We start from the raw sequence: 26,507 nt of genomic DNA, 5'->3' as shown, positions 1-26,507 counted from the left end.
AGACACACTCACTCGACGAACAGCTTTGCAACATGTCATTCTGCGGCTCCGACTTTCGCTTGTAACTTATTTTGGCTTTCCATACCACGCTGGACTAAGCCCCCTAACTTAAGTTGACCGGCGGAAGAAGGATTGTTTTTTTTTACCATAGCGCAGGTACAATGAGCGAATTCTGCTGCAGGTCGACTGATTAAAGGTAAGAAGACATAACACTTGAGACTACAAACTTACCAACACGAAACCAGAAAGTCACAGGTGTATACATTTTGAAGTCTGTTTGATGTAGTGATGTGTTTACGGATACACACACAAACAGAGGCGCAGCTATTCTCAGTGACAGACGAGATTAAAAGTTGGTTTTCAACTGTTGCCACTGATCATTGTTTTCCATTTGAGACATAACAGTGTTTGCTGGGAGCTAACAATATCTCCTCAGCTTTGTGCCAGCAATGGGGACATCCACCTCAGTGAACATACACAAAGGGATCATCAGCTATTTTGGCATCTGTCTATCTGCTCTGAACCCTGTTAATGAGTAAACTATGAGGATTTGGACACTGCACAGATCTCTCTGCTCTGGTACTGATCTGAGGTTTTCTCTCTTTTGGTTATCTTTCGGGGTGAGATCAGTTTTCTACAGGGTTGCAGTGTTTGCACCGTGGCCTGTGGTTCTGGACAGATACAGCGAAGAAGACACGGACACTTTTGGACCATGGATTTCGGCAATGATGTGGATCTGTCCAATGAAAACATCACCCCATTGTGGAGACGCCGTACGGACAACTGTAAAACGGCCCAGAACTCAAGCAAGCCCAAACCGCGGCCCCTCAGTTATCACATAAACGGGGTCGCGACGACAGACTTCCCAGTGGAGGACAAAAGGCCTTCCTTCACCTTGAGTCAACCTGCTGAGAGACTGGTGGTCGCACCTCCCTGCTGCGACAAGAACAAGGCGGTGTTGAAGCACGTTCTGCACAAACCCTCTAAGAAAACAAGAGTCGTTCGAAGCATCAGCATCGGGCATTTCTCCAACGGATTGTTCTCACTGTCCAAATTTAGGTCTCAGGATAACCGATCTGTTTCACTGGACAATAGAGTGTGTAATGGAGATTGTGACCGAGGGAAACCCAGTAATCAAGTGACAGTTTGGCCTGAGAAGCGTCTCCAGGAGACCCAGAAACGCTCATCGAGTCCATTCAGTTTGAAAACACAGACAGATGGGATAGCATTTGGGAGCAGTTCACACGAGGTTCTTCCCCTGAATGGCTGCTCTCCTGTTGTTCCTCAATGCACTCAAAACAACAACAACCACCATGAGCTGGCTTCCCTTTCATCTGCATCCTGCCCCTCTCCTCCAGCACGGCGTACCCCCACACCCTCCCACAGCTCCACTTCCAGTATCCCCTCCCTCTTATCGCTCACATCGTCAGACCCCCCAACCCCACGCTCTCCATCGCCAGCGGACCGGGGGCAAGCACTCCTCAGACAGTCCCCGTCCACGCCTTCATCCTCACAGGACACAAGGCATGCTTCATCCAGTTCCTCCCTCTCCTCCACTTCACCCTCTCCCTCACTTTCTCCAACTATCCCTCCGAGCCCCTCGATCGTCCTCAGTACCCACAGCCCTGTGGCCCTGAAGATGGGCACCCAGCAGCTCATACCCAAGGGTTTAGCGTCAGACACGCGCCAGAACAAGATGCCTAACTCCGGGTCGCAAGGCCAAGGTTTGGTAGGGCTTCTTGGTTTGGATCATTCAAAACGAGCTGTGAAAGCCCTCAGCATGGTGGAAACAGGGAGCTACTTTTCTACAGGAGGTGGCCGAGGTGAGGGGACAGATGGAGAAAGTGAGGGTTCAGGGAGTCTAAGAAGAGGCCTGAGAAGTACTTCCTACAGGAAAGCCGTTGTGAGTGGAGTAGACATGGAGGTTCCGACGGTAGATCCAAAGACTCTTCAGTTTACGGAGTCTGCTCTCGGAGGTCTTGATGGGGTTAAACCAGCTTCACCGGTAAGCCCAATAAGTCCTGGAACTGCAAGCCTCACTAGTCCTGGGACAGCCAAGCCTGTGAGCCCCGGGACACCAAAATTGGCCAGCCCTGGGACACCAAAAGCTACCAGCCCAAGGATTTTAAAGCCTGCTAGCCCTATGATTGATATACCTAGCAGCAGTGGAAAAAACAAGGTGGGTAGACCTCTTAGTCCATATTTAGGTTGTAGGTTCAAGGGGCAAGTTTTCACATTAACTTAAACAGATAAAAATGTACTTAAATAAAAATGGGAAGTTGGTATATTAACTGGCAAACTCCCTGATAACTAATACAATTTATATCATAGGGCGATAACGATATTGATATCGGACCAAGTCTAATTCATGGCTTGACTTTTTGTTCCTATTTTAGTGTATGAATTAACATACATGACTTACTCTATACTAGAAGATTTCAGAGAAGCAAAGTCAATAGAAAATAACTTGTTTAATCTGCAAAGCAAATCTCAGAGCGCATGTTTAACGCTGTCTCAGTAATCTCTGAACATTGCCATTTAACAGTTTTTCTTAGCTGTAGCATACTGAGATAACATGACTCGGTTAATCATAATCCGTCAGATGGGCTTGAATTTGATCGTGCTTTAAGACAGCTTTGACACAGATTTCCGGGTACTGGGGTCGGGCAAAGTCCAAACTCTAAAACGACCACAAAAGCTGATTATAGTTGAACAAACTTAGCAGCAGCCTTACAGGGAAACAATTAATGTGGTTGTGGGGAGACATGACGCAATGTGACACCATGGCCACACAGACACACTTATACACACAATGGGTCCTTAATTAGGCAGGGGTCAGTGAAGGGGGTCACCAGAGAGGGCACGAACAGGTCATGGACAGGTGACAGAGGGACACAGGCCTGATTCATTAAAAGTTTGTGTGTATATGCCTGTTTGGAGCTCAAGAGTTTGTTGAAGCCGTGACATTTGTGCCGTGTTTCTCTCCCAGAGTCCAGATAAGAAGAAAGTTTTGACATCTCAGCCGACGTTTGACAGCGAGGGTGAGAAACGTCACACACTTCTGGTTCTTTTTGCCCCTTTCCCTTCTCAAACAAATCAAATCCTCCTTTTGTATAAAATGAAAATATCTCTTACAAAACAATCGGCGTGTTTCAGAGGAGGAGCTGTACCAGAACTACCAGGAGAAGGCCTTGCATAATGACTCGGATGAGGACGCTGATTCCAGAGAGCCCAAACCTGATAACGGCATTGTTGTGCAGTACAGACCCATTCGCATCTCCTGGAGCCAGCTCAGCGTGGTCAGACATCTTCTTACATCTTTCTCACCACTTCACACCTTTAGTCCAAAGAAAAACATACATATACATGCAGGCTGTGGCTGTAGAGTCTTGGAATGCTAGTGCTGTGAAGAATGCTGTCATATCCAGTTAGGCCACAGTCCATACCCATCTTCCCACTGTTTCTGCCTCCCTCTGCCCCTAGCCCTGTTTACCAGGGAGTACAGTAGCATTTCTTCCAGGAGTCAGGTGGGCAGTGAGGCAGACAGCCAGCCAGACCCACTGGAAGTCTTGGAAGCACTGCTGGGCCTGATGCCAGTGTGCTGGCAAACTCTACACACTCGTCAGAGTGCAAATATGCTTCAAATGTTGCCCCTACAGAGAAAAGTGGTGGCTCTGCATTACATAATATAGTTTAGGGGTTGGATTGGAGGGATAGAGATATACAAGGGACAGGAATTGAGCTAATTTGGTTTTCTTCTTAGGCATTCCCATCTGTTTGTTTACTTCTTGAGGAGGGAAAGTGTGGGAGCAAAAACAGAGCCAGGGTATTAAAAGGCGCAATTAGGATAATTCCTGGGTAGAGAATGATGAGCACACTGCCTCTAATAAATGGCAAATTTGATTAACAGTTGAAAAACTTCAGAAAATGTGTGTTTTTGTTCTTGTTTTCCCAGCAACACACTGATGTGAAGTGAGCTGCGACACTTATCAAGCGTATCTGGACTCTTAAATCTCTTCCATCGCAGCTGCTTTACAGCTGTGGATCTGTTGCTGTGAATTTGTTTGGCCAGGCAGAACACGACGTTACGCCATGGGATTTTTCATAAGCTTTCCAAATTAGTTGGAAGGACTGGCATAACAATTGTGTGAGAGGAAATTAAAGATGTGTTAGTTCAAGTGAAGCCAAGAATCAGATACACAAGCTGTCCTCATCCTCAGCCTTGCCTATCTAAAACGTATTTTCTCTCTCAACCCCTCCCTTCTCTTCATGTCCCTGTAGCACCTTTTGCCATTTAGGGTCGATGAAAGGTTACAGCCCTAATTTTAACATTTTCAGGAATCACCACCTGTAGTCTCAGAAGGTTTGGCAACACCCAGTGAAACTGCCAACAGGGTAAAGTTCAATTGGCACGATAGGAACACAATAAAAAGCACAATCAGGCCTGGTATAGGGTTTTTTTCTGATATGGATTGTTGAAGGTTTCTGGAAGGAGCAGATTTATGTGTGAAAGAAATATAAGGAACTACAAGTGATGTTTGCTCTGCTGCAGGTTTGTTTGTTTTCAGTGTTTGTTTTAGGCTGCAGGGTAGATACTACAGAGAAGGAAGCATCCTGCAGGAGCAGTATCACTTCCCTGTGTCTCTCTACCACGAAAAGGATGAGAAGCTAGTTGAAGTGAGAGAAGATAGGCTCTCAGGTGTTGATCCTGCATGTGGGATCTGGTGACGTACAAAGTGAAAGTGCCCCGGGTCAGATTAGTTACATTTGGTGAAACATAAGACATGGGCACGTTTTTTTTAAATTCAACCCTCTTTGTAAAAGAAGGCTGATTAATTCAATAGCACACCGCACCCAGCCCTTTCCAAAAGACTGCTCGGTTTCAATCTTGTTCAAGTAGGCCAAATCTCAACAACAGCCAAATACCAACACCTGTACAAGCTTAAGGTTGTACTCTTTCTGCCAAATGACATTTAATCTCCAGAGTGTTTTAGTTTCTGCACATTTCCTGTATTCACTTTCCCCATGCCTCTTTACTCCTGAATTATCTTTATTTTCCACAAGAGCTTTATTAGCCGTCTGTTCACTGAGGTATGCAAAGTGCTCTTTCATTTATGTGTGAAGACAACAATTGTGCAGAAACGCACACATGAACACACATAGGGTTTCTGCCCTGGAACAAGTGACGTACTATCTGAAATCTTTTCATGACTTAAAAATCATTCTCCTCCGTATCTTCTTCTCACAAATTGTCTTTCTTCTCCAGGTTAAAAAAAGTGGCCTATCAGAACGGATGGGCCAGGAGGACCGCAAGAAACAAGAGGTAGGATTCACATTTGAATCAGATTTATGGATTGAGAAGGGTAATGATTCAGACGGAGGTGGATGAAAAGTTAAAAGATGTAAAACAATGGGGGAGTATGGCTGGACTCTAGACCAATAAAAAAGCCATTAAAGGAGCACAACTGGAAACAAGCACAATGGGCTATTATAACCTTGAAGCAGATTTACCTCAAAGGGGAGGGGAAAGACGACGTTTCAATGAGTAGTGACCTAATTTTACATCACATGGAGAATGACAGGACTGATGAGTAGAAACATGACGGTGATCGACACACGAATGAAAGTATTAAGGTGTGTGTGTGGTATTGTTTAATAGCATTCCAAACATTATGGTAGAGTACAGCTATGTCAAGAATGTTCATGACAGAGACTTCTGTCATGGAGCAAGTAAGTGAGTCAGGGCTAAAGCAGGCAAAGTCAGCATCTGATGAAATGAATGTAATAATGATATATAAAAACAACCCCAGCCCTACCCCTTTAACTCTCTGAGTTTCTTTTCACTCCACCCCAGGCCATTTTCGAGGTGATTTCCTCAGAGCACTCCTATCTCCACAGCCTGGAGATCCTGATCCGTATGTTTAAGAACTCTGCAGAGTTAAGTGAGGCCATGACCAAGATTGAACACCACCACCTCTTCTCCAACATCACCGACGTCTGTGAGGCTAGCAAAAAGTAAGTGCATGGCAGTTGCAGCTTTTGTTTTGTTGGTAGATTTATTGTCATTTTAATATTATTGTCTTTTTTTCCCCCCTGATTGACAGGCTCAGTGTTAAATAATAAATGTTGGTATTTACATGCGGCTTGGTTTTTTGGGCTGCCCTTTTACGTTATGCAATGTTGTGGTTTGTGGTCTTGGCTGATGAACTGAATATTTTGACTAATTCAGCGGCACTTAACAGTTGTTAGACATGGCTTTGTCTGTAAATACTGTTTATTGTATGGTGGAACCATTGCTTGTGAGTGACGTGGTACCTATAGTAGGATTTCTTTTCAGTGTTGAGGGATTGTGGGTAGGCTGCACTGAGCTGTTATCTATGTGTACTGTATGGGAGGTGGCATGCTGATGGGCAGAGAAAAAGAGGTGAAATGAGGAAATCAGCAAAGATAAAAAGATGATTTTGTGTCACTGTCGATTCCATCTTAACTGTTCAAGAAAACTTCAAAACAGACTGATTAATAGGGCTTGGAATCTTTGAGTGTCTCACAATTCGATTCGATTTCGATTCTTGGGGTCACGATTCAATTGAGAATATATTTTTTATTCTGGATTCATGATTCAGTCTATTTTTGAATTAGTCCATACTTCAAGATCTCCTACGGTCGTCTGTGAGACTGGCTGAATTTCTTGCTGCTCCATTTGGCATGCTACTGAGTTGAAGAACTAGCCTTAGCACGTAGCAGCGAGTGACTGATTACTCAAAAATAAAAACGATTTTTGGAAGTTATGACTCTATTTCAAATCTCAGAAGATAATAATCATTTTCTTCCCACCTCTACTGATTAAGAAGGTGTTTTGTCCTTTTTTGTTATTGTTGGTAATTGCACATGTGTTAGCATACATGTGCTGCCATGACTGTGAGTTTACCCCTCTATCACGATTTACAGTCTATGAGTATGCACTGTTAATGACATTCATGGCCGGGTGACCATGTATTTCTAAAGATCCCATAATCTAATAGAAGCACTCATGCATGAGAGGCCATGAAGGATGTCACTGTAGAAAACAGTGCTGCCTCAGCAATAGCTTCACTTCCCTGGGCTCCATTATTTATACAGATGATTGACAGATGCATTACTGAACTCGTGTTCTTTGTTACTGTAGCTCACATGTGCTGGTGCTTTATGAGATTGCAGTTAAATATATTAACAACCATTTCAAAACTAAACCTCATGTCTTTCTGTGAAGTTCTTACTGCAGTGATGGACTAAAGACTACACAGTCAGTTCAAGGTTTACAGTCTTTTCACACTTTCCCTCCACGTGCCTCGGCTTCACTGAACCTACTCTGCAACTAGTTGTAACCAAGGGTTTGAGGGTTGGATTTCAAGATTGTAATTGTACAAATGTGTAACTTAAAAGACTTCTTAAATACATTTATTTCTGTAGATTTTCTGCACATGTGGATTGACATATATAGTCACACCTCTTACCTACTTTGCATAAATGGTGATATCTGTAAATGCCTCAACACCATCAAGTACTCGGACGTGTTGCAGCCCATCCCTCTCCCTTTTCTCATTCCTATAGGCTACATGAGACACACATTGATGCCATACTTTACCTTCCTCACCTTATAATATGTAGACCTGCAGAGCTTCAGGGAGGGCAGACAGACGAATTGAGCAGCAGCTCTTCCGTTAAAATTGGCCTGAAACACAGGTTGAACAAGTTTTTCTTTTAACTTGGAAGAGAAAGTCACGGCTTTGACTTTAGCCTTTCAGAAAACAGCTGCAGAAAATATCTACACATCTGCAGCCTAGTCTGTAGTCTGTTTAGTCTGTACATAATGGGGGACGTGTTGAGGTATTTTCAATCCACTACTAATTGCATTTCACTTGCAGCCCCGGGACATTACACACATCCCTGCGACATACTCTAACACCTTGGCATACAGTATTGTTTAGTAGTCACGGATAGAAGGCTTCAGTTTATATTTATTAATCTTAATAATCACCCTCACTCTGGGCATTTCCCTAGTTTTTCTATTTGAGATGAACTCAACCTCCCATGACTTCTCCCCTCATGGCAGCATGCTGTTATTGGGGTCAGTGAGTTTTGCCTCAGGAGGGAGTGCAGAACTGAACTTGAGCAGCCTTGAACTGTGAAACCCTGAATTCAGATCTATGACATCGGCCAGAGGGCAGGTCAACATGCGTGTGGGTTCTGTGATGCTGTTTGCTCGTGCCCTTATTAGAAAGGGTAGAGTAAAAAAAGTAAGGGGTCAGGCATGGACACAAGGCCACACAAGAAGCATTGTTTCCCATAGATAGACACAGCATCCTATTTGTTTCGAGTATGTAGGGATAGGGATCTAGAGGTGCTTTTGCAGATGAGCTCAAACTCAGTCCAACTGGTCAAGGTCAGCCTCCTGTGTCTGTGCGACAGCGTCCTGTTTGTCACCTTGGATCTTGCATGCAGAAACACTTATTCTCTTGAAACGGTTTGTGTGGCGTGCCGTTAAACTGGCCATCTGCTGGTGCTCAGGAAGAGGAAAAGCCTCTGTGTTATGGTTAATGGTAGGCTACATCTATTTTAAGAGGCAGGGGAGTACCTTTTGTGATCTCGTTGCGGGGTTTAGACGAAAGGTGTTGGCCGTTCCTCCTTCCTTCCTGACTTTGACTTCCTGAATCTGTCTTTGCATCCTATATTTTCCCCAGGGTGAGATGAGTCGTGATTTTTTTAATTTTTATTTTTTTTATGCTTCTGACTCAAGCTGTTGCCATGTAAGGTATGAATCCCTGACACACTAACCCGTATTCTTCATCCTGTGTTCAGGTTTTTTAAGGAACTGGAGGAAAAACACCAACAGAACATAGTGATCGATGACATCAGCGACATCGTTTGCAGGCATGCTCAGTCCAACTTTGATCCCTACGTCACATACTGCTCCAATGAAGTGTACCAGCAGAGAACGCTTCAGAGGCTTGTGTGAGTGACCGGGCAAACATGTACAAACAGACTCCCTTATCACATCGTACATGGATTTGATCCAACATTATTGTTCTTACACTTTGAACCAGGGAGTTTGCTCTTCCTCCTTCCCTCTTTCTCTCAGTGTTTAAACAGTTGCTCCTCTTTCTGAACATCTCTGTTTTTCCTTGAAGGTCCAAGAATCCTGCTTTTAAGGAGGTGCTGACCAGGATAGAGGCCCACCCGGACTGCAGGAACCTCCCAATGATCTCCTTCCTCATCCTGCCCATGCAGAGGATCACCCGCCTGCCCCTGCTCATGGATGTGAGTGAATTGAAGACATACAGTAGCATGGCCTTTGGAATTACAAGACTCTGGCTCTTACGCAACAGCTTGTTTATCTATACTGACCTGACTAATCCTCCATGAGACATTTTCTAACCTCAGAGATATTTGTGTGACCTAACATCATTCCTTCAACGGATTTAACTTCTCCTCTTACTTCCCTCCTAATGTTTTTCTCTCAGTTTCATGCTTCCTTTGGCGTCACATTATGATATCCCTACTGTGCCTCCCTCTCTTTCTCCTCTCTCTTGCGCTACTTTCACCCCCCTCCCCCCTTTCTCGTCTTCCGTCAGTGTCTCCCAAGGGACTCTGGGTTTTATGCTCATACACTCAGGCTCTTTTAGATCCTGAGAAAGTTTGGTTTCAATTCTTTCCCTTCCCACAGCTTCCTCTGGCATCAATATTTTATTAGGGCCTTTGAATAGCTGTGAGGTTATTTTGCATTAAGTTGTTTTTGTACATTTCAATGTTTTGTTTCTTTTTCCATGTGTTTCAGACAATCTGTCAAAAGACACCTAAAGACTCAACACAGTATGAGGAATGTAAGAAGGCTTTACAAGCAGTCAGCAAGGTGCGTAACCTTTAAGGGTTCAACCAGAAATGTTGTGCGCTCATTCTGAATTTTACATTTTTGTATTACATAATTGTTAACTTTCAGATTTTTATGATACATGAATTTATATTGAAAAGCAGGAAGATTCTCTACATGCTAATGAACACTATTCCTGTGTTTATTGTTTTTTAATCAGGTGGTGAGAAAGTGTAATGAAGGAGCTCGCACCATGGAGAGAACAGAAATGATGTATACCATTAACTCTCAGCTGGAGTTCAAGATCAAGGTTTGTACACAGCATTGAATATGGTGAATTGTGACATATCCTGGATAGCATTTGTTTTGAAGAACAAAATAATTCTGCTTATCTGACATGAAGAAGCATTAAAGCAACAGTGTAAAATTTAGGAAAAACACAATGTGCTCTTTTGCTAAGAGTTAGCTTAGTGGATAATTGATAGCACACTTACATTTGTTGTTTCTATAATTATGAAGCTACGGTCACTCACTACCAGTTAGCTTAGCTTAGTGTCAAGACCGGAAACAGTGGGAAACCAAATGCCAACTCACAAAGTCTGCTGGCCAAAAATGTATGGCTAAGTAGCCTACATGAGTGCCAATGACTTAATATTTTTACACACATCAACAGGACACAATAATATGAAAACTTAAGCAGCAATGTTCCAGAAAAGGTAGGAAGAAGAACAAGAAGACTGCTAGCTAGCAGGTTAAATATATTTTTTTTAAACGGATTTGTAATGATTTATGAGGAAGGAGAAACATCAAATGATACACACTATGCTTTCTGGTTGGGTTAACTCAGTGTAAAAAGACATTTTGTTTGTTTAATGCTGCTAAGGTTCAGTACGACATTTTAGCTCCTTCCTTTAATTTGAAATTTAAAAAAAGGTTTGCATTTGGTCAGGGCATGTCCTGTTTCTTGACCTGGGGTCCAAAAAATCAAAGACAAGCTTGCCAAGCTTCTCCCATGCTAGGGTCAAGAACTTATGTTACTGTTTCCATTCCTTCTGCTAGTTTAAGCTAATAGCTACTGTAGTTGTGCACTAACATGTACGCACAGGCTGACTGAGTAATATGAGGAAGAGGACACATAACGTCTTTCGCTGGCCGATTATCTATACACATAATGAACACAAGGCTTGGCAGGATCTTGTGTGTCTAAGTCGTGTGGGAAATAGCTGTTGGCACATTTGGGATTCACAGATGTCTTGGGAACATATTCTCAGTCTGCATAGCCAGCTGTTCACACATGCACACGTTTTGCTTAAGCATTCCTCGACAGCATCAACCCTGCATACATTTTCAAACACGATCCTTTTTCCTGTTCCTTACATTCTCTTTCTTCTCTTCCTCCAGCCTTTCCCACTGGTCTCGTCCTCCAGGTGGATGGTGAAAAGAGGAGAGCTGAGGGCGTTTGTGGAGGACAATGGCATCTTCCTAAAGCGCACGTCCCGACAGCAGGTCTATTTCTTCCTCTTCAATGACGTCCTCATCGTCACCAGGAAGAAGAGGTGAGTTTGTGGAGCACTCTTCGGACCATGCAGGCAACCTGCCATGTTTGAGTTAGGTGTTTTGAGAGTCCCTTCGGTGTGCAGGCTTTGCTCATGGCACACCTGTTCTGACATGTTGTGGGGGAAAGTGTAACCAAAAGCCCTTGTTCTTCACAGTGTGGGAGTGTATGAACTGAACATGGTCAAGATCCTGGGTGCAGGTTGTGTTATATCAGATTCTCAATATTCTTGTTTTAACTTGTGCTGGAAAAAAATAGCCTTGTTGGAGGGAGAGCAATTATCTATACAGAATGGAAAGTGAAACATTTGACATGCAGGAAAGACAAAAGAGCATAATATTAAGCCATTTTTAGCAAGGTTGAGGAAGATTTGAAAGCTAACAGTATAATTACACTGATCTTCTATGCTGCCCCCTGCTTTACATGTGTGTTTATTCAGCTGAACAGGTGTAGTTACCTGAACCTGCTCGTACTTGGCATCAAGTAAACACCTTGTTTTCCTGAAGCTTGTAGTGGTTTCAACATGTCACGGTGCCATGAATCATCCAAAGCTGGTAGACCTGCTCATTGTCAGCCTTTTAGCCTGTCTTTGCTTTCCTCTCATCTGTTTCCTCTAGTTTAGGACACCGGCAGTAAGTAAGCCATAAAGGAGACTTCCTCGAAATGATGTGGTTTTCATTTGCGTGTGTAGTTAGGGTGTGCGCGTACAATAGTGTTTATTTTTGCCAAAAAACGAAAAAATTCCTTCCTGGGCTTCTCCCTCTCTGTCTGGTTCCGATTTTACCGCCACTCTCAGACAGAAGAATTCCTAAGAAATCGGAAAGAAAAAAGAAAAAAAAAAGAAAGAAACAAACATTCCTCATGAAATTTTTCTGGGAATCTGATCCCGGACGGGAGACTCCAGCAGTGTGTGGTGTCAGGTTTGTGTTTTGAAGAAGGATTTGGGAAAAGGCAGTGCTCTGGAATCAGAGTGTGGATTTGTGTGTGTGTGTGAGTTTGAATGGGAGAAGCTGTTATAATATTGGTTCGTTCTGCGGGGAGTGCTGGAGCCCTGCTGTGGCACGCTACTCTACTGCACTCCATTTGCAGTAACCAAAACAAAAACACACCAGGGCTACACAGAGGATAGCCAGGCACAGCCAGGGCACAAACCCTCCTAGACATAATGCTTTAATAGCTCTTAAACTTGACATTATTATCAGAGTGTGTGTATGTGTTTGTGTGTGTCTTTGTCTATGGAGTGGGGGAGTGAAGGAGGGGGTTTAACTTGCAAGTAGTTCACTGCACTCTCTTGCAATGCAGTGATGTACTGGAGTCCTTTTCCGTTTGTGGCTCATTTATCATTAGCTTGCATTTCTAGGAATACCATGGACACCCGAAAAAAAAGGTGAAAAAGTCAAAGCCACTGATCTTGCACAGCAGAGAGAAAACATACCTGGGACCTCTGCATGTTTTTCCTATTTTCTAGGCCTGTATTTCATTATAGTCAGAAGTTAGAAAGTGCAATGTGTGCATTAACCCCTGTGTGTTTGTTGGCGGTAGGATTTCTAAAATAATAAAAATAATTTCTAGTTTTATAACTGCGTGTCAATCTAAATTCTCTTGAATTTCTCACATTTCTATTGGTTCATACCCAGTATAAGACCTATTAACTGTTTAAGTGCTATACAAGTTTCAAGTCCATTTACCATTTAAATGTCTGAAATCCCCGCCAGAGGGTAGGTGTCAGACCAAGTGATTATTAGCTGAAACACCTTTTTATTTAGGATAGGATAATACTTTATTGATCCCCAGAGGGGAAATTCGGGCGTTACAGCAGCACAGACAAGAAAGCTCAAAAATACACATTAAACAGAATAGATAAGATAAATAAAAATAAAAACAGGGGGTATATACAGTACAAAATGAATGATGAAGTTAACTGGGGGAATTGAGAATTTACATTTTACATATCAAAGATTTTCAGTGAGTGATACGTCTGACCGTTTAAAAAGAAAGCAGGATGAGATTTATAACTAAAAACATTACTTTCACATGGACAGGGGAAAAAAAGCAGCAAAGAGATAAGTCGTATGACTTTGTTCACACCGGTTAGCCAAAATAGACACAATCCGAAAGTTCCTCAAAGGAGCTTTAAACACGATACATATTCAACAACAGTATCATTAGCTTAACAGATCTGCTTTCAAACTTTGAAATGGAAGGACTATAGAAGTGTGACCACTTGAATCCATCTCTATATCAGACAGGGATTTTGTCACGCAGCGGGAAAGTGTTGATCTATTGGACTCTGGCTCGCAGGAACACTTACATAACACTGAGTTCAAACCAGCTGGCTCCTTTCTCATCTTCATGTCCCGCCTTTTTCCTTTGTGATGCCGGTCATCGTCTAAACATTGTGTGTTGGTTGAGGTTTCCATTTCTCTCTGTTCTCTTGGTTTTCTCTTTTCAATCCTTTCTCTTTCTTTTTTTTGTACATCCTATCTTGTGTGGGTGCAGGTCTGTTATCCCACACTTTCTGCTGAAGTATTTTCCCTCTCTTTCTGTTTAGTTTGACAATGCCATAGTCTCAACACTCCTACTTTTCTACCAGAACATTATTCTCCCGCTGTGTGTGTGTGCGTGTACATCTGCATGTTCAACTTGAAGTCTTATCTCAACATCTCTCTGGGGATTTTGTGTTGCTTCTGCTCATGTGTTGAAGAACTGGTTGTACTCTGGGAGATGGCAGCAGGCACAGTTGTGATGACGTGAGGAAGATGCCTGTGCTATCTCTAATGGCAGAGTGATTTTCATTCCAGCGAGCCTGTGTTGATGTTTCTTGTGTGAGAAGCTCGTGAGAAGGCCAAACTCTAGCATTGGTGTCTTTATCCTATCATTTCAGTTTTTAACACCTTCCTACCACATTTTGACACACAGGAAAGCCAAACATTTACCATATTCATGTTTCAGTTTTTGCAGTAATCCCACCCATCCCCACACATGGGAAAACTTAACCCACAAACATGTCATGACACACCCATCCTATTCCCCAGTGTCAAGTTCATGGAATTACAAACATTTCACCTGAAGGGCTGTCAGGAGAGGTTTTCTTTTTTTCACCAGTGTAAGAAAAGTTGTATTTTTGATGGATTTATTATTTCATGTTTTGTTTAGGATCATTTGGTTTTTGGCTTTAATGAGGGTCTGACAAGTTTTCAGGTAAACAGTACTCAGGTGTTTGCAAATTAAATTCTCTAACCAGTTGATCAAAAACCATTGTATACTGCAACATTCTTTACTTTTACTCTTAATTGTATCATTTAGTTGGTTGAGTAGTGGTCAGAAATGTAGGCTATGACTGATATTCTTTAGTGAATTTGTTTTATAATGACCTGTGGTGTTGAAATGAGATAAATTTAGATTTGACAGCTATGTAGGCCTACTGGGCTAAATATATAAATTAAGAAGTTAAGAGTAATGAGGAATGTTCTAAAGGTTAGTTAGAAAATGTTCACTTTTTGCCAGACATGAGAATATATCTTGTGTGTGTGTGTTCATTGTTAATGGTTCAGTATGAAGGTAGGGTTAGCAAACAGTTAGCAAAGATTTTAGCAGAAGACTTGAAATAAAGCTTAGCAGCTGTTTTTTTTTCAAAATCTGCCCAACAGAAATAATAAAGTAATGATTAATACTTGTTTGTTTAATCCATACAACAAATCAAGTTTGTAAATGATGTTCTCTGGTTTGCCAATGATACAGTTGAGACACTAAAGCTGTCGCTTTGTTTCCGGTCATTTTGCTAAAGCTAGCTAGCTCCTGGCCCCTTAGCTTCATATATTTCACAAAAGAAAACATGGTGGTTTGAATCTTGTCATGAATGAAAATGCATAAAAGCGTGTTTTCTAAAAATGTTGACCTTTTCTGTAAAGCTTCTGGTCAGTGTGGTTAGCACGGCGCTGAGAGCAGCTTGTGGTTACCGTTGGCTGTAGCCGCTTTGGTCGGATCCTGTCTTTTCTCCATTTCCTCCCCACACCCTTATCGAATCTGTCTCTCCCTGTATTTTCTTTCTCCTCTTCCAAGAGGTCCAAGTGGTTGTTGGCAGCAGCTTTTAACCTAAATGATTGCTGGACAATAGGGGCCAATGGGTAACAGTTGAACCTTGTTGAGAGCCTTCCAACCGTGATCGTGGATTCTCCAACAAGTCGTGACCCCAGAGTCCAGAGTTTGTGTGTGGAAATGAAAGAGGGGGACAGATACACTGACTCTGCTGTGTGTGTTAAACTGGTACCTTTGTCCCTGCCTGTGTGTGTTTTGTGTGTGTGTGTGTGTGTGTGTGTGTGTGTGTGTGTGTGTGTGTGTGTGTGTGTGTGTGTGTGTGTGTGTGTGTGTGTGTGTGTTGAAATTGAAAACTAATGGACATGCTGGCTTACAAGAAGCTAGCTCCTGTCCAGTAGCTTCACAGCTTGGCTGCTGTTACAGTCTTGGGTTGATAAAACACATGTGGGCTGGACTACAGCTCCTGTTCTTCAGAGCACTCTGAAAACACACACACACACACACACACACACACACACACACTCAAATCATTTTTCTGCAGGTTCAGCGCTACATTTGGGGTACCATGTTACATAATCAGCTCCAGATGTTATGAACTAACTCTGTGTTCTGCTAGACATGGGGTCATGCTCAGGTAAAGGTACGCATGGGATATGTAGGCATACATGGACTATGGAAACCATGAGGGCAGCTGATTTAGTGCAGCTTATAGACAGCTGAATGTGTGGACTTTTGACTGGCACATTATCTGAGACATAATGTGACGGCTGATTTATTATTCCAGGTGAGTTTTATTAACTACGCAGCCCGAAGACTCTCGGGGGTGGAAAAAAGCTGAAGTACCTAGAAACAAGATCTCTTCTGAAAACAATGAACTTCGATTTGATTTGTTGGAGGGAGTATTTGAATTATTTAGTGGTTCAAAATAATCAGCATCAAATGTAATGTTGTACTCCGTCATTATTGTTACAACAAGACTTGTTTGTTACTTTCTTCCTAAGTTTTACATTTTGGGCTTTTTTAAATTCAAGATTTATTAGCTATTCGCTTCTTTAGAGACGTTTCTCTGCATATCAGCATTTGAACCGTTTTTTTGTTTTACTAAAACATTTTTAGGGGGCTTTTATTCCCTTACTGGGGAAAGGACAGTGGACAGAGTAGGAAACCAAGATGAGAGAGTGGGGAATGTCATGTGGCAAAGTGCTGAGGTAGCAGTAAACATTGCAAAGCGAATGTAAAAAAAAAACATCAAAATGATGAACTAAGGCAGAAAAGCAGCTGTGAACCCTTTTAAAGTAACAGCCTGCTTTAAAGGTATCTGGATACTTAAACGAGATTTTTCCGGATTACAGTGAGATCTAATGAGAGGTCTCTGTTTCCTTCTTTAGTGACGAGAGTTACACTGTGATCGACTACGCCCTGAGGGACCAGATCTGGGTGGGCTCCTGCCAGCCTGCGGATCTCAACCTGTCACCGGTCAGAAGCACCACCAGCATGCTGAGCTCACGGCAAGCGGGCGCCAGCCATCCTTTCCGTCTGTCTTTCCGAAGCAACCACTCGGGTGAAGAGGTGTCCATGATCCTGGGGACAGAATTGATGTGAGTAACCTTTGTCCTTCTTTATATTACGCTGTTGTTGTTTCACTTGCGTTTCAGTTACAGATTTACTGCTGTTATGGAACAGGTGAATCATTTCTTTTCCTGACATAACAGTAACTCTGCATCAGTTTTGTTTTAGTAGGTCAGGGTAGTCACAAGGTTGGATATAATGGTTTCCAGTAATGAAAGATTAATGTTTCTTTTTTTTTTCTTTAAGCTAAATGCTTGACTATTTAATAAATAATACCATGGGTCTTTCTTTTCTCCTGAAATTGGATCCCCAAACTTTGAACTTTCCTTTTTGCGCTTTAATGAGCTTTTTCACTTAGTGTAAGAAAATCCCTTCCCCACTTACTTCTTGGCTCTTTTTCGGGTCCATTATACCTCACATGGATAGTTTTCATCTACTCTCAAGATTCAATGTTGAGCCTTACTGTTTTTTGTTTATATGACAGAGGAGATTAAAATGATGAGTCCGTTTTTTCAGTCAGCTGCTGCAGTCGTACTGTAACACGTACCGGCTGTGCAAGATGATTGTTTTGTTGACTGAGCATCTTCCAAGTCAGCCATCTATTCTGGGGACTACAACTGTCTCTGCTTAAAGTCTACTGTTTGTTACTGTAAATTTATGGCATATGCAACATGAAGGATTACTCACACATCTGACCTACAAGCAGAGTCATGAATTTCCTTTAAACTCGTGCCTGTAGCTGTGTTGTTAAAACTCAAACCACCCTCCCCATTCATCCCTCCACCCTATCTCTCTTTGTACAGCAAACAGATAATCGAGGTTGTTTTGGTGGATTATATAACCCCCGCAAAAACAAAGAGGATCTGTGATATACCGCACTTCACACGTGGTATATTTGTTCTAGTTAAGATCGGGAGTTGCGGTCCATGTGAGCACACGTACACAAATGCAAGTGCGCTCAGATTTCACTGTAATTATTTGCTGTGGTTCAAGGCTTTGTTAAGGAGTGTTTTCTTATGCACAGGGCCTGTTCCTCCTCATTCCTGTGCACCCCGAGAGCCTTCCTCTGTATTCTCATTATAGAAGGTGTGGTTTCTGGTGAACTGTACTAAACACTGCTTGGAAATCACTCGCAAAGCCTTTTTTTTGTAGCATCAGCAAAAAAAACTTCCGTAGGTATCAAATCCTATTCTGTGACTTCAGGAGTAAATGTGAAGTTGACTTACAATAGATCTAAAAATGCAGCTTTAACTTCTTTTTTTTATCCGTGAAGGTAACAGAATGGATTCAGGAAATGAGAATGAAACATGTTAACCTTATAGCTAAAATGTGGAATTAGTGAGAAAGCTATACTCAATTCACTGATATAATACCATGATTGATTAGTATTACCCTCCCAAAAATGGTCTTTTTTCAGGTAAGACATGGTGCGACTGTAACAGAAAATATCTTCACGGTCCTATCAGAGAGTATGATGAAGCTTTTCAAAGTGAAATGAACTTACAGCTCCATGTCAGTTTAAAAAAAAAAAAAAAAAAACTCCATTTACCCGAGCGTCTTGTCCTTTTTTAACCCCTCACAAAGGATTTGATTCGTTGTTACACTGAATAAGATCAAGAGGCACACTTGCCCTATTATTCTATTCTATCTATTATGAAAGAAAGAAAAACATAGAGGAAACCTGCTTCTAGACAGCAGATATACATTTGTATGACTCTAGGGAAATATCTCATAACATTTAGTATCCATCCTCTGATCCTTTTAAGTGGCCTGCTCAGTTTTGAGGGGTTTTCTTTATTACTTCAGGAATGAAAGCTACTTTTCTGGTGCAGTAGCATTGGGTAATTCTGGCATTATCCCCCATGCTGTTAGTAAGTAAAGTACCACACAAAGAAGCAGCAGTAATAGTATTAAGTGTGACAGTGATTGTCCTCTGAAGGAGGTACTGGTAATCTTTTTGAATTGACTTTTTTGTGTGCTGCCCACTCAGCCCTGTTCACTACCCATGTATACATGAGGGGGGTCTCCTCATACAACTGCCCCTCTGTGTCATGTGTGTTGTGGAAAGCCCCCAGACGGCCCCCCCTTTTATGGCTGGGGTCTGGGGGCCCATGGCTTAGTTGTAATTGTGTGTGTGTGTGTGTGTGTGTACTGTGTATGGTGCAGCGCTCCTCTCACTGTAGTTCTGAATGGGCACTCTGTCAGCCTTCCATTGTGACAGTGGTTGCTAGGCATTGTTTAAGCTGTTGCCTAGCAGCAGCCCTTTGTTAAATGGGCTGTTTCCCACGACTATCCCTCCCACTCACATGTTATCCCCCCCAGACTTTTCCTCACCATTCCATGTCTCATCTTTTCCACAGCGGCCGGTGTCGTCTCTTTGTTTGTGATGACCAGGGAATAACTTCCTCTTCCTCCGGCCGCTCATCCCAATTTAATGATCTAACACATCATGACACCTGGAAGTGGTGTCACATTAGTCAGACTATTTTGGTCTTGTATCAGAGTTAAATGAAGCAAGGGGGGGAGCATATGAGCATTTGCAATAGGCGCATTGTAAAGGTCTGAATTTATCGCTATAAATATGAAAAATAATTGAATGTAAACAAGAAATGCTTATTCACACTGCATGTATACATTTAACCTCAGGAATAGATCCCTTCGGATCATGGCTATGCTTTCACATACTGTACCTTTTGTTGCAGTCAGATGAAGCTCAGCTACCTGAAGTTTAATTTGTGGTAGATTTTCTGTTATTTATTTTGGATTCCAGAGGGACATGTTGCAAACACAGATATTGTGTTAATCATGGAAAAACAGCAAATTGACATGAGTTTTAGTTTCTATACACTCTTTACATTTCATTTAGAGCACCTCATTATCACAAGATTGAACAATCTTATCGCACATCGCATATTCTTCTAGTCATTGTGAAAACTAATTAGGATTTTGATTATTTGTTTAAAAGTTAGAAAATTAGCACGTGTTCCCAGAAACCAGGGTTAACAAATAACAATTATTTTAGTTACAGATGAATATATTCATATATATCTTTTACTTTAAATTCATGACAAAGTACATCAATGCATCGTTCATGTTTAATTTTTATGGAAAAGTTTGGGGCCGATAATTAAATGATTATTTACTGATTACTAAAATGTTTGAATTTGTTGTTACTTTACCTCGTGGGCTTATTGATCGTATGTTCCATCAGAGCAGAGAGCTTTAGAAAAGGGTTGATCTAAAATGAAATGTCCACTAATTTACATGACAATGTCGAAAAGATGAGCTTTCTCGACTTGATTTCTTGATTAATGATTGTGAGAGCAGATAGATGCATACAAAATAGTTTCATTTACTGACAAGCTTCTGTGTTTCAAATCCCTACCTATACTCTTCACTCCGCTGCTGTATGTAAGTGCAACTCAAGTCGGGCTCCAATGTGAAATTCCACACATTCTGACCAGAGGCGGGTCTGTGTTTTTGAATTTCTGTTTAAATTGAACTGTAGAAATTGTCCGTTTCTTGGTTTGGTGAGTGTGGGTGTTTCTGCTTTCAGTTCCATTTCTCTACCTGCTAAATCATTTAAGCCCCTCCTTTTCCATCAGTGTGTAAGGTCTGAAAAAGCTGCGTACAGTAGATGAATCCTTGACAACAGCAGTGACATAACCCATCAGGAATTCAGCCACACGGCTGGAATCAGAGATGGCACAAGGACATCTGTGTGTCTTTGTCAGACAGTCTCTCTGGCAGCCTTTGCTTCTTTTCTGTCTGTGTCCTCTTCCTTTTTTTTCTCTGTATGCTTTTTTGTTTAGTGTGTGTACATGCCAGTGCTGCTTCCCCATGACCCCGATGTCCTGTCCAGAGTCGGATAATAGTGCTTCTCTACTAGTGGAACAGAGGAGCTACAGAGGTCTGCAGCAAAACACTTCTGTTAGTCAGATATGCAGAACACCAAACAGTACCGGTTACATAACAGCACTAACTCGAGAAGGCTGTCTGTACTTCTGGTGCACACTTTGGCATTGTTTTTTATTATTCTTTTTACTCAGTCTGCTTTGGTTTTATGTAAGTGAGAATTTTTTTTCCAATATGTCTGCTTTGGTTTATATGATCTCTTGCTGATGGGAATTGTTCCCTCTGCCTGGGAGTTTCTCTGGCTGGTTGACATGTCGTTCACTGTGCCCTAGATTCATCTCTGACCTGTGGTTTAGTAGGAAAAAAGAGGGTGGACTTGGTTGAGAGTAAACAAAGTGATAGGATTCAACAAAAAGGGTCTCAGAGGTGAGGGAGAAATCCATCTGAAACGAGATGAAAACCATCGGTCTGGCAATGATTTGAAGTTGGCAGTGGAAGGAAAGTTAGAAAGAGGCTGTCGTCGCTCTTTATCTGCTTGTGTGAAAGAGGTTTTGCAGAGCAGCAGCGAGGCCTTTTCTTCTCTTCAGATGTGAAACCAGAACCTCTGACAACAGATTTATGATTCTTGACATTCTCTTTCACATCAGGGATGAATGGTTGGAGGCAGAGGGAGCTTTACTACCACGAAAACCACTGATCCTGCACAGGCCTGCAGTCATTATGAGGCGAAGAGGGCAAGCACCTGCTGCTGTTTGTGCATAATGACGTATTCACATAAACGTACACATACATACCCTCACAGTCTAAAGGCACCTGAACTTCTTTAGGAATGTCCCTCACATTCCTTAGATAACCATTAAGTGCCTGTCAAACATGTGGGGCAGCCTGTTTGCGCCTGTGCTGGATTTATTGAATGTGTGTAGGTTCTGAGTTCCAATAAGGTGTCTCAGCTGTTAAAGCATGAGAAGGCGACCTGTCATGAGGGCGTGTTGTGTATGTGCACATGTATCTGACTGACAGCATGTGTGTGTCCAGCTGTCAAAAGCGGCGACTAACAACTGCCTTTCCCACAGTGGAGCTCGGAAGTTGAGGGGAACTCCCACATTCAGTAGAGATAAAGGACCAGGCTGTTTATAGAGGACGGTTTTAAGTGTATTACCTTTTAAGATTGTCAATGAAATAATGAAGGTGGGAATCGCAGTGCAACTCAGGAAACCATGCGATACTGATATCCCGTTACAACGATTCTTCAACGGTTAATATATTGCCAGACGATCACATAATGATACATCACAATATCTACAACACATCAAGATACATCACAGTGTATTCTTTTAAATCAAGAGACTAGTGAGTTGGTTGATTTTGGTGCCCACTGTGGAACTTATAATCTTTATACTGATCACGTCCTGTTCATGTGTATGTGGTGACTCATCCTGCTTTCTCTGACTGTAAATCGTATTACTCACTGTAAATCTTCACTCCGGTAAAAGTAAACAAAGACGTGCTGTAACTCGCGTCATCTTACACCTACCCGGGTGGCAGCATTAACATGCAAATAACTATAGAGGAATAATATGTTTTCCTGCTGACGGGCTTCGTGGACATTATGGATGCATCAATGTTCATTTTAGTCTTCTTAACCACTTAAAAAAATGTTTAGACAAAAAAACAGTGAAAAAACTAAACTAGTGAGTGATTACTTTCCACAATGACTAGCAAACCCTCATAGTGTGTAAAAACAAAGCCATGGGGACGATGGCCTAGCCGTCAGATCGCTGCCCATGCACGGAGGCTGTAGTCCTCCAAGTGGGCGACCCAGGTTTGGATTTGAAATGCTTGGACTCGCATTTAATTCCCCACTCTCCCCAATTTCTTACTCTATCAATTTTCCTATCAAATAAAGTTATAAAAGCCCCCCCCCCCCCCCCCCCCCCCCCCAAAAAAAAAGCCATAGGGATATTATAAGTATTGTACATTGCAATGCTTTTGGCTAGTTTTACACAAAATAGGTGGGGATCTTTCTACTGTGGACGTTCTTAGTCACAGAGAGAGCTGATTGGTCTGATGAAGTTTTTTTTATTGGGACTATAAATCTATCATTAAAATCCAAAGGCCACACTTCACCACTCATTATATTGCCTCATGGGTGAACTTGAGTTAATGATTTTATTTTAAGGAATACTTTATGGTGAAGTCACACGGTCCAATCAGTTGTTTAGGGACGACGTGACCCACTTTTTTTTTAACAGCCTGTGTGTCCTGAAAAGGTTCAAAATGTGTGCAATGGGAACAAAAAAACGAGGTCTGACTCATGGGACTAGCCCTTTTGAGGTCCACACACAAATGCTGCTCTCAGTCCGGTAGTCTGTGCATGTTGTACCCATCTGCATGATGCTGAGTCACATAGGGGCCTCAAAAGCCCCTTTCTGCTTCATTTCCTGAACCCCCTCTGTCCCTAACTCATTCCAAATCCTCACTAACCCCCCTCAGTAGCTGATGAGAACAGGTGAAATGAGAGATGGAGTTTCTTGGAATCTGACCTGTGCGACTCCACCTGCTGTTTTTTTTCTTCCCCCCCTGCCATGAAACACACACACAAGAGAGAAAAAGAAAGCAAAACGAGGTCTGTGCTCTCTGGAGAATCAGCCTTTGTGTTTGTTCTCCTCACTTCTCTTCCGCTGAAAACACACCTGTGTTCTCCTGTTGACAGCAAGAAGAGAGGAGGGAGGAAAGGCAAAACCTGCTGGGCGACACAATTATCCTTATTGTAACCTCAATAGCCTGTTATCTTGTGTGCATGGAGGCCGGCTTAGATTTAAAGTTTCTTGGTTTTAGAACGTAGGCGTGATTTGAAGCAAAGCTTTGTCGGAGCACTTGCCAGATCTGCAGCAAAAAAACCATCTCTGATCAAAAAGTCAGCAAAACCCCAAGCAGTATTGAGTTATCGGAGTTTTAAACTTCATAAAAAACGTTCCATGTTGTTCAGATGTATTTTAGCACTTAAACAGTTGAATAACTGTTCTATCTTTTTGTGTGCTTTCAGGAATGAGCGTGCTCGATGGATCAGCGCTCTGGGTCAGAATGTCAACAAGGAGAAGAGTCAGGACAGAAAAAGTAAGTTCCCACACATGCTCACCTCCCTTTTTTTAAGCTTGTTGCACCACCTTGTGGGCATTAAATGAAACTGTTTTTTTTCTTTGATTAATTTAGAAGCAATTGGCTTTTTTAATTCAGAAAAGCTGTGTGTAACTGTATCATTGTTGGATACTTTGTTTGCGCTGATGTCTGTCTTGGCCAAGAATATATTTCTATGCTCAACAAGGTTTCCCTGTTTAAGGCTGAAAATATAATTCGACTCGTGTGTTTTGTTTTAGATGCCATGCAGGTGGAGGTGATCAGAACTTACACAGCCAAGCAGCCGGACGAGTTGTCCCTGCAGGTTGCTGATGTGGTTTTGGTGTCGCAGACTGTAGAAGACGGTACGTCAGCTCTTAAATGTCTTTTTTATCCTTACTTCGTCCTCTAACTCTTCCTACTCAGTCACCTCGCTTAGTATTCCTCTCCTGTATTTACTGCATCCTTTATATATATAAATATATACTCTCCTCTTTTATGTGTCTAACATAATGGTGCTTCAAACCTGTTTGAAGATGTGTATTTTAAATGCACAAAACACAAAGAAGCTAAAGGTCATTTCCCTTTTTTATGGTGACCATGGCAACCGACTTTCATGTTAAAGAACAGACGGCATAGAGCATCAAAAGAAGAGAACAAAATAACACAAGCAGATGCATAAGGTGGCTTCGAATTGATGTATCATTATGATTTCTCCGTCTCAGGCTGGTACGAAGGCGAGCGACTGCGCGACGGAGAGAGAGGGTGGTTCCTCGCCGAGTGTGCCGAGGCGATCACATGCCAGGCCACCATCGAGCGCAACATGCAGAGGATGGACCGCCTGCAGGGGCTGGAGACTAATGTGTGAACCGGCTGAGAGAGGGTGCTTAGACCACAGAGGGGCTCTTCTGAGAATCTTTGACACACAAGTGACCTTTTTTTTTTTTTTTTTTTTTTAAAGCAGCCAACCCAGACGAAATACATTCAGCAACAGCATCAGTGACCTGCCCAAAGGGATCTAACAGAGACCAGTACGGCTGCTTTCTGGACCTCAGATCAGCTTCCACTGTCTGAGTTTGTCAAAGCGAACACTGTTCAGAGAAAACACAGGGGAAGAAGAGAGACTTTCTTAATTACTGGTCGGTCTCTGTGTGGGTGGACTGGCTCCATGGTGGGATCTATCACATTCATTAATTTCCCTTGTTGGTTAGAAAACTTCACACCCACAGCCGGAGTCACTGCCTTCAGATCCCTGCTGCATAAGAAGCACCAGTGTGGAATGTGTAAAGTTTTTGTTATCTTTTCAAACATATTATTTCTTTTGATGAAAGTAATGTGCAATGAAATAACTGCAACTACAACCCTCCCCCCCCCCCCACCATAGGAGGTAAAGTAGACCGAAGAGTGTGAAAATGACGGCAGCCTGATGTGTGCTGTGTTAATGAGACTCGGGTCATGTGAACGGGAGCTTTGCCAGTAACAATGACACTATGAAGATGTTGATTGTGAAAGTGATAATAAGGCTGCAGCGTGGGGTTTGGCAGCCGATTCTGCACAGCGTTTGGGTTCATGTAGAAACTTATATCAGTGTTTTTGTAGCATCTGTTAGCGATGAAAGTATCAGAGTGATAATTAAAAGACAACATGATCTGGTTTTGTTAAGCTGGAAAAAGGAAATGAATCTGAAGCCCATGGCACTTATTGTAAATAGTTTAAGTCATAATTATTTGGATGATATAAAGCCAGCTGGGAGTTATCGTATGTCATCTGTGGGCTAAGTATCTGTTTTCTTACCTGGCTGTTTGTCACCAGTTAATGTCAACATCATGAATCAAACTCTCCGGGTTCCGCCACAAACGCCATTTTTCTCTCCATCCACTCAATGATTTGGACAGCTTGAAATATTGCACACACTTGATGTCAGCCAAGGGTGTATTTCTGAATATCTCCCTTAGGATTTATATCTGTGAAGTTCAAGAGGAAAGCTGAAATGAATTTTGGTGTGAGCCCACAGTGGGTCTGGAAGAGATGAGCTGCCCAGCTGTCCAGGGTGGCTGATCTTTTCAGCCCAGCCTCAGGAAAGAAAAAAAAAAATGGCTTGGTCAGTGTGGCCATAACGGCCATCTATTAAGCCAACGCTGCTCTGGCACCTGCCCAAAGTGTCACAACGGCAACTTTTGAGCGACATGAAGCGAGGTGTGACAGTAAGCCGGCAGAGCAGCCAGCAGGAAGGACACCAGACAAAGTTCAGCACTTTGCACTCAGGGAAAAATTAGCTCGGAGCATGAACTGACCTGGATTTCAATCACTTTCTGTAACTATTGTGATTCCTCCGTGCACATGTAAATATGTAAAACAAGCCTGAATTGTAAAATGTATGTTTTCCAAAAGACAGATTTATATCGAGAAACTTGCTTTGTCAACCTTATATATTTGAATCTGCCACCATTAATAAAAAAGCTTTATCGCTCGAGGTCTGTCGTGTATACTTCAAAATCAATACATCTCTTTTCCCTGCAGAGGCTC

At 42.3% G+C, this 26,507-nt stretch overlaps 1 protein-coding gene across 1 annotated transcript; it reads left to right on the top strand.

Annotated features, from left to right (window-relative positions):
* Positions 1-26,454, top strand: LOC132980580 (rho guanine nucleotide exchange factor 26-like). The gene is made up of 15 exons (XM_061046781.1): positions 1-196; positions 631-2,179; positions 2,990-3,041; positions 3,157-3,299; positions 5,267-5,323; positions 5,855-6,015; positions 8,839-8,991; positions 9,168-9,297; positions 9,815-9,889; positions 10,068-10,157; positions 11,249-11,403; positions 16,829-17,038; positions 23,911-23,981; positions 24,242-24,346; positions 24,707-26,454. Exons 2-15 carry the CDS (start codon positions 713-715, stop codon positions 24,847-24,849), a joined length of 3,012 nt encoding a protein of 1,003 aa, XP_060902764.1. The 5' UTR covers positions 1-196; positions 631-712; the 3' UTR covers positions 24,850-26,454.
* Positions 26,455-26,507: the final 53 nt, after the last annotated feature.

Source organism: Labrus mixtus, chromosome 9 (genome assembly GCF_963584025.1).
Source record: "Labrus mixtus chromosome 9, fLabMix1.1, whole genome shotgun sequence".
NCBI classification, from domain to species: Eukaryota; Metazoa; Chordata; class Actinopteri; order Labriformes; family Labridae; genus Labrus; species Labrus mixtus.
The sequence above is the reverse complement of the archived record's forward strand: the minus strand, read 5'-3'. Positions and strand labels throughout refer to the sequence as shown.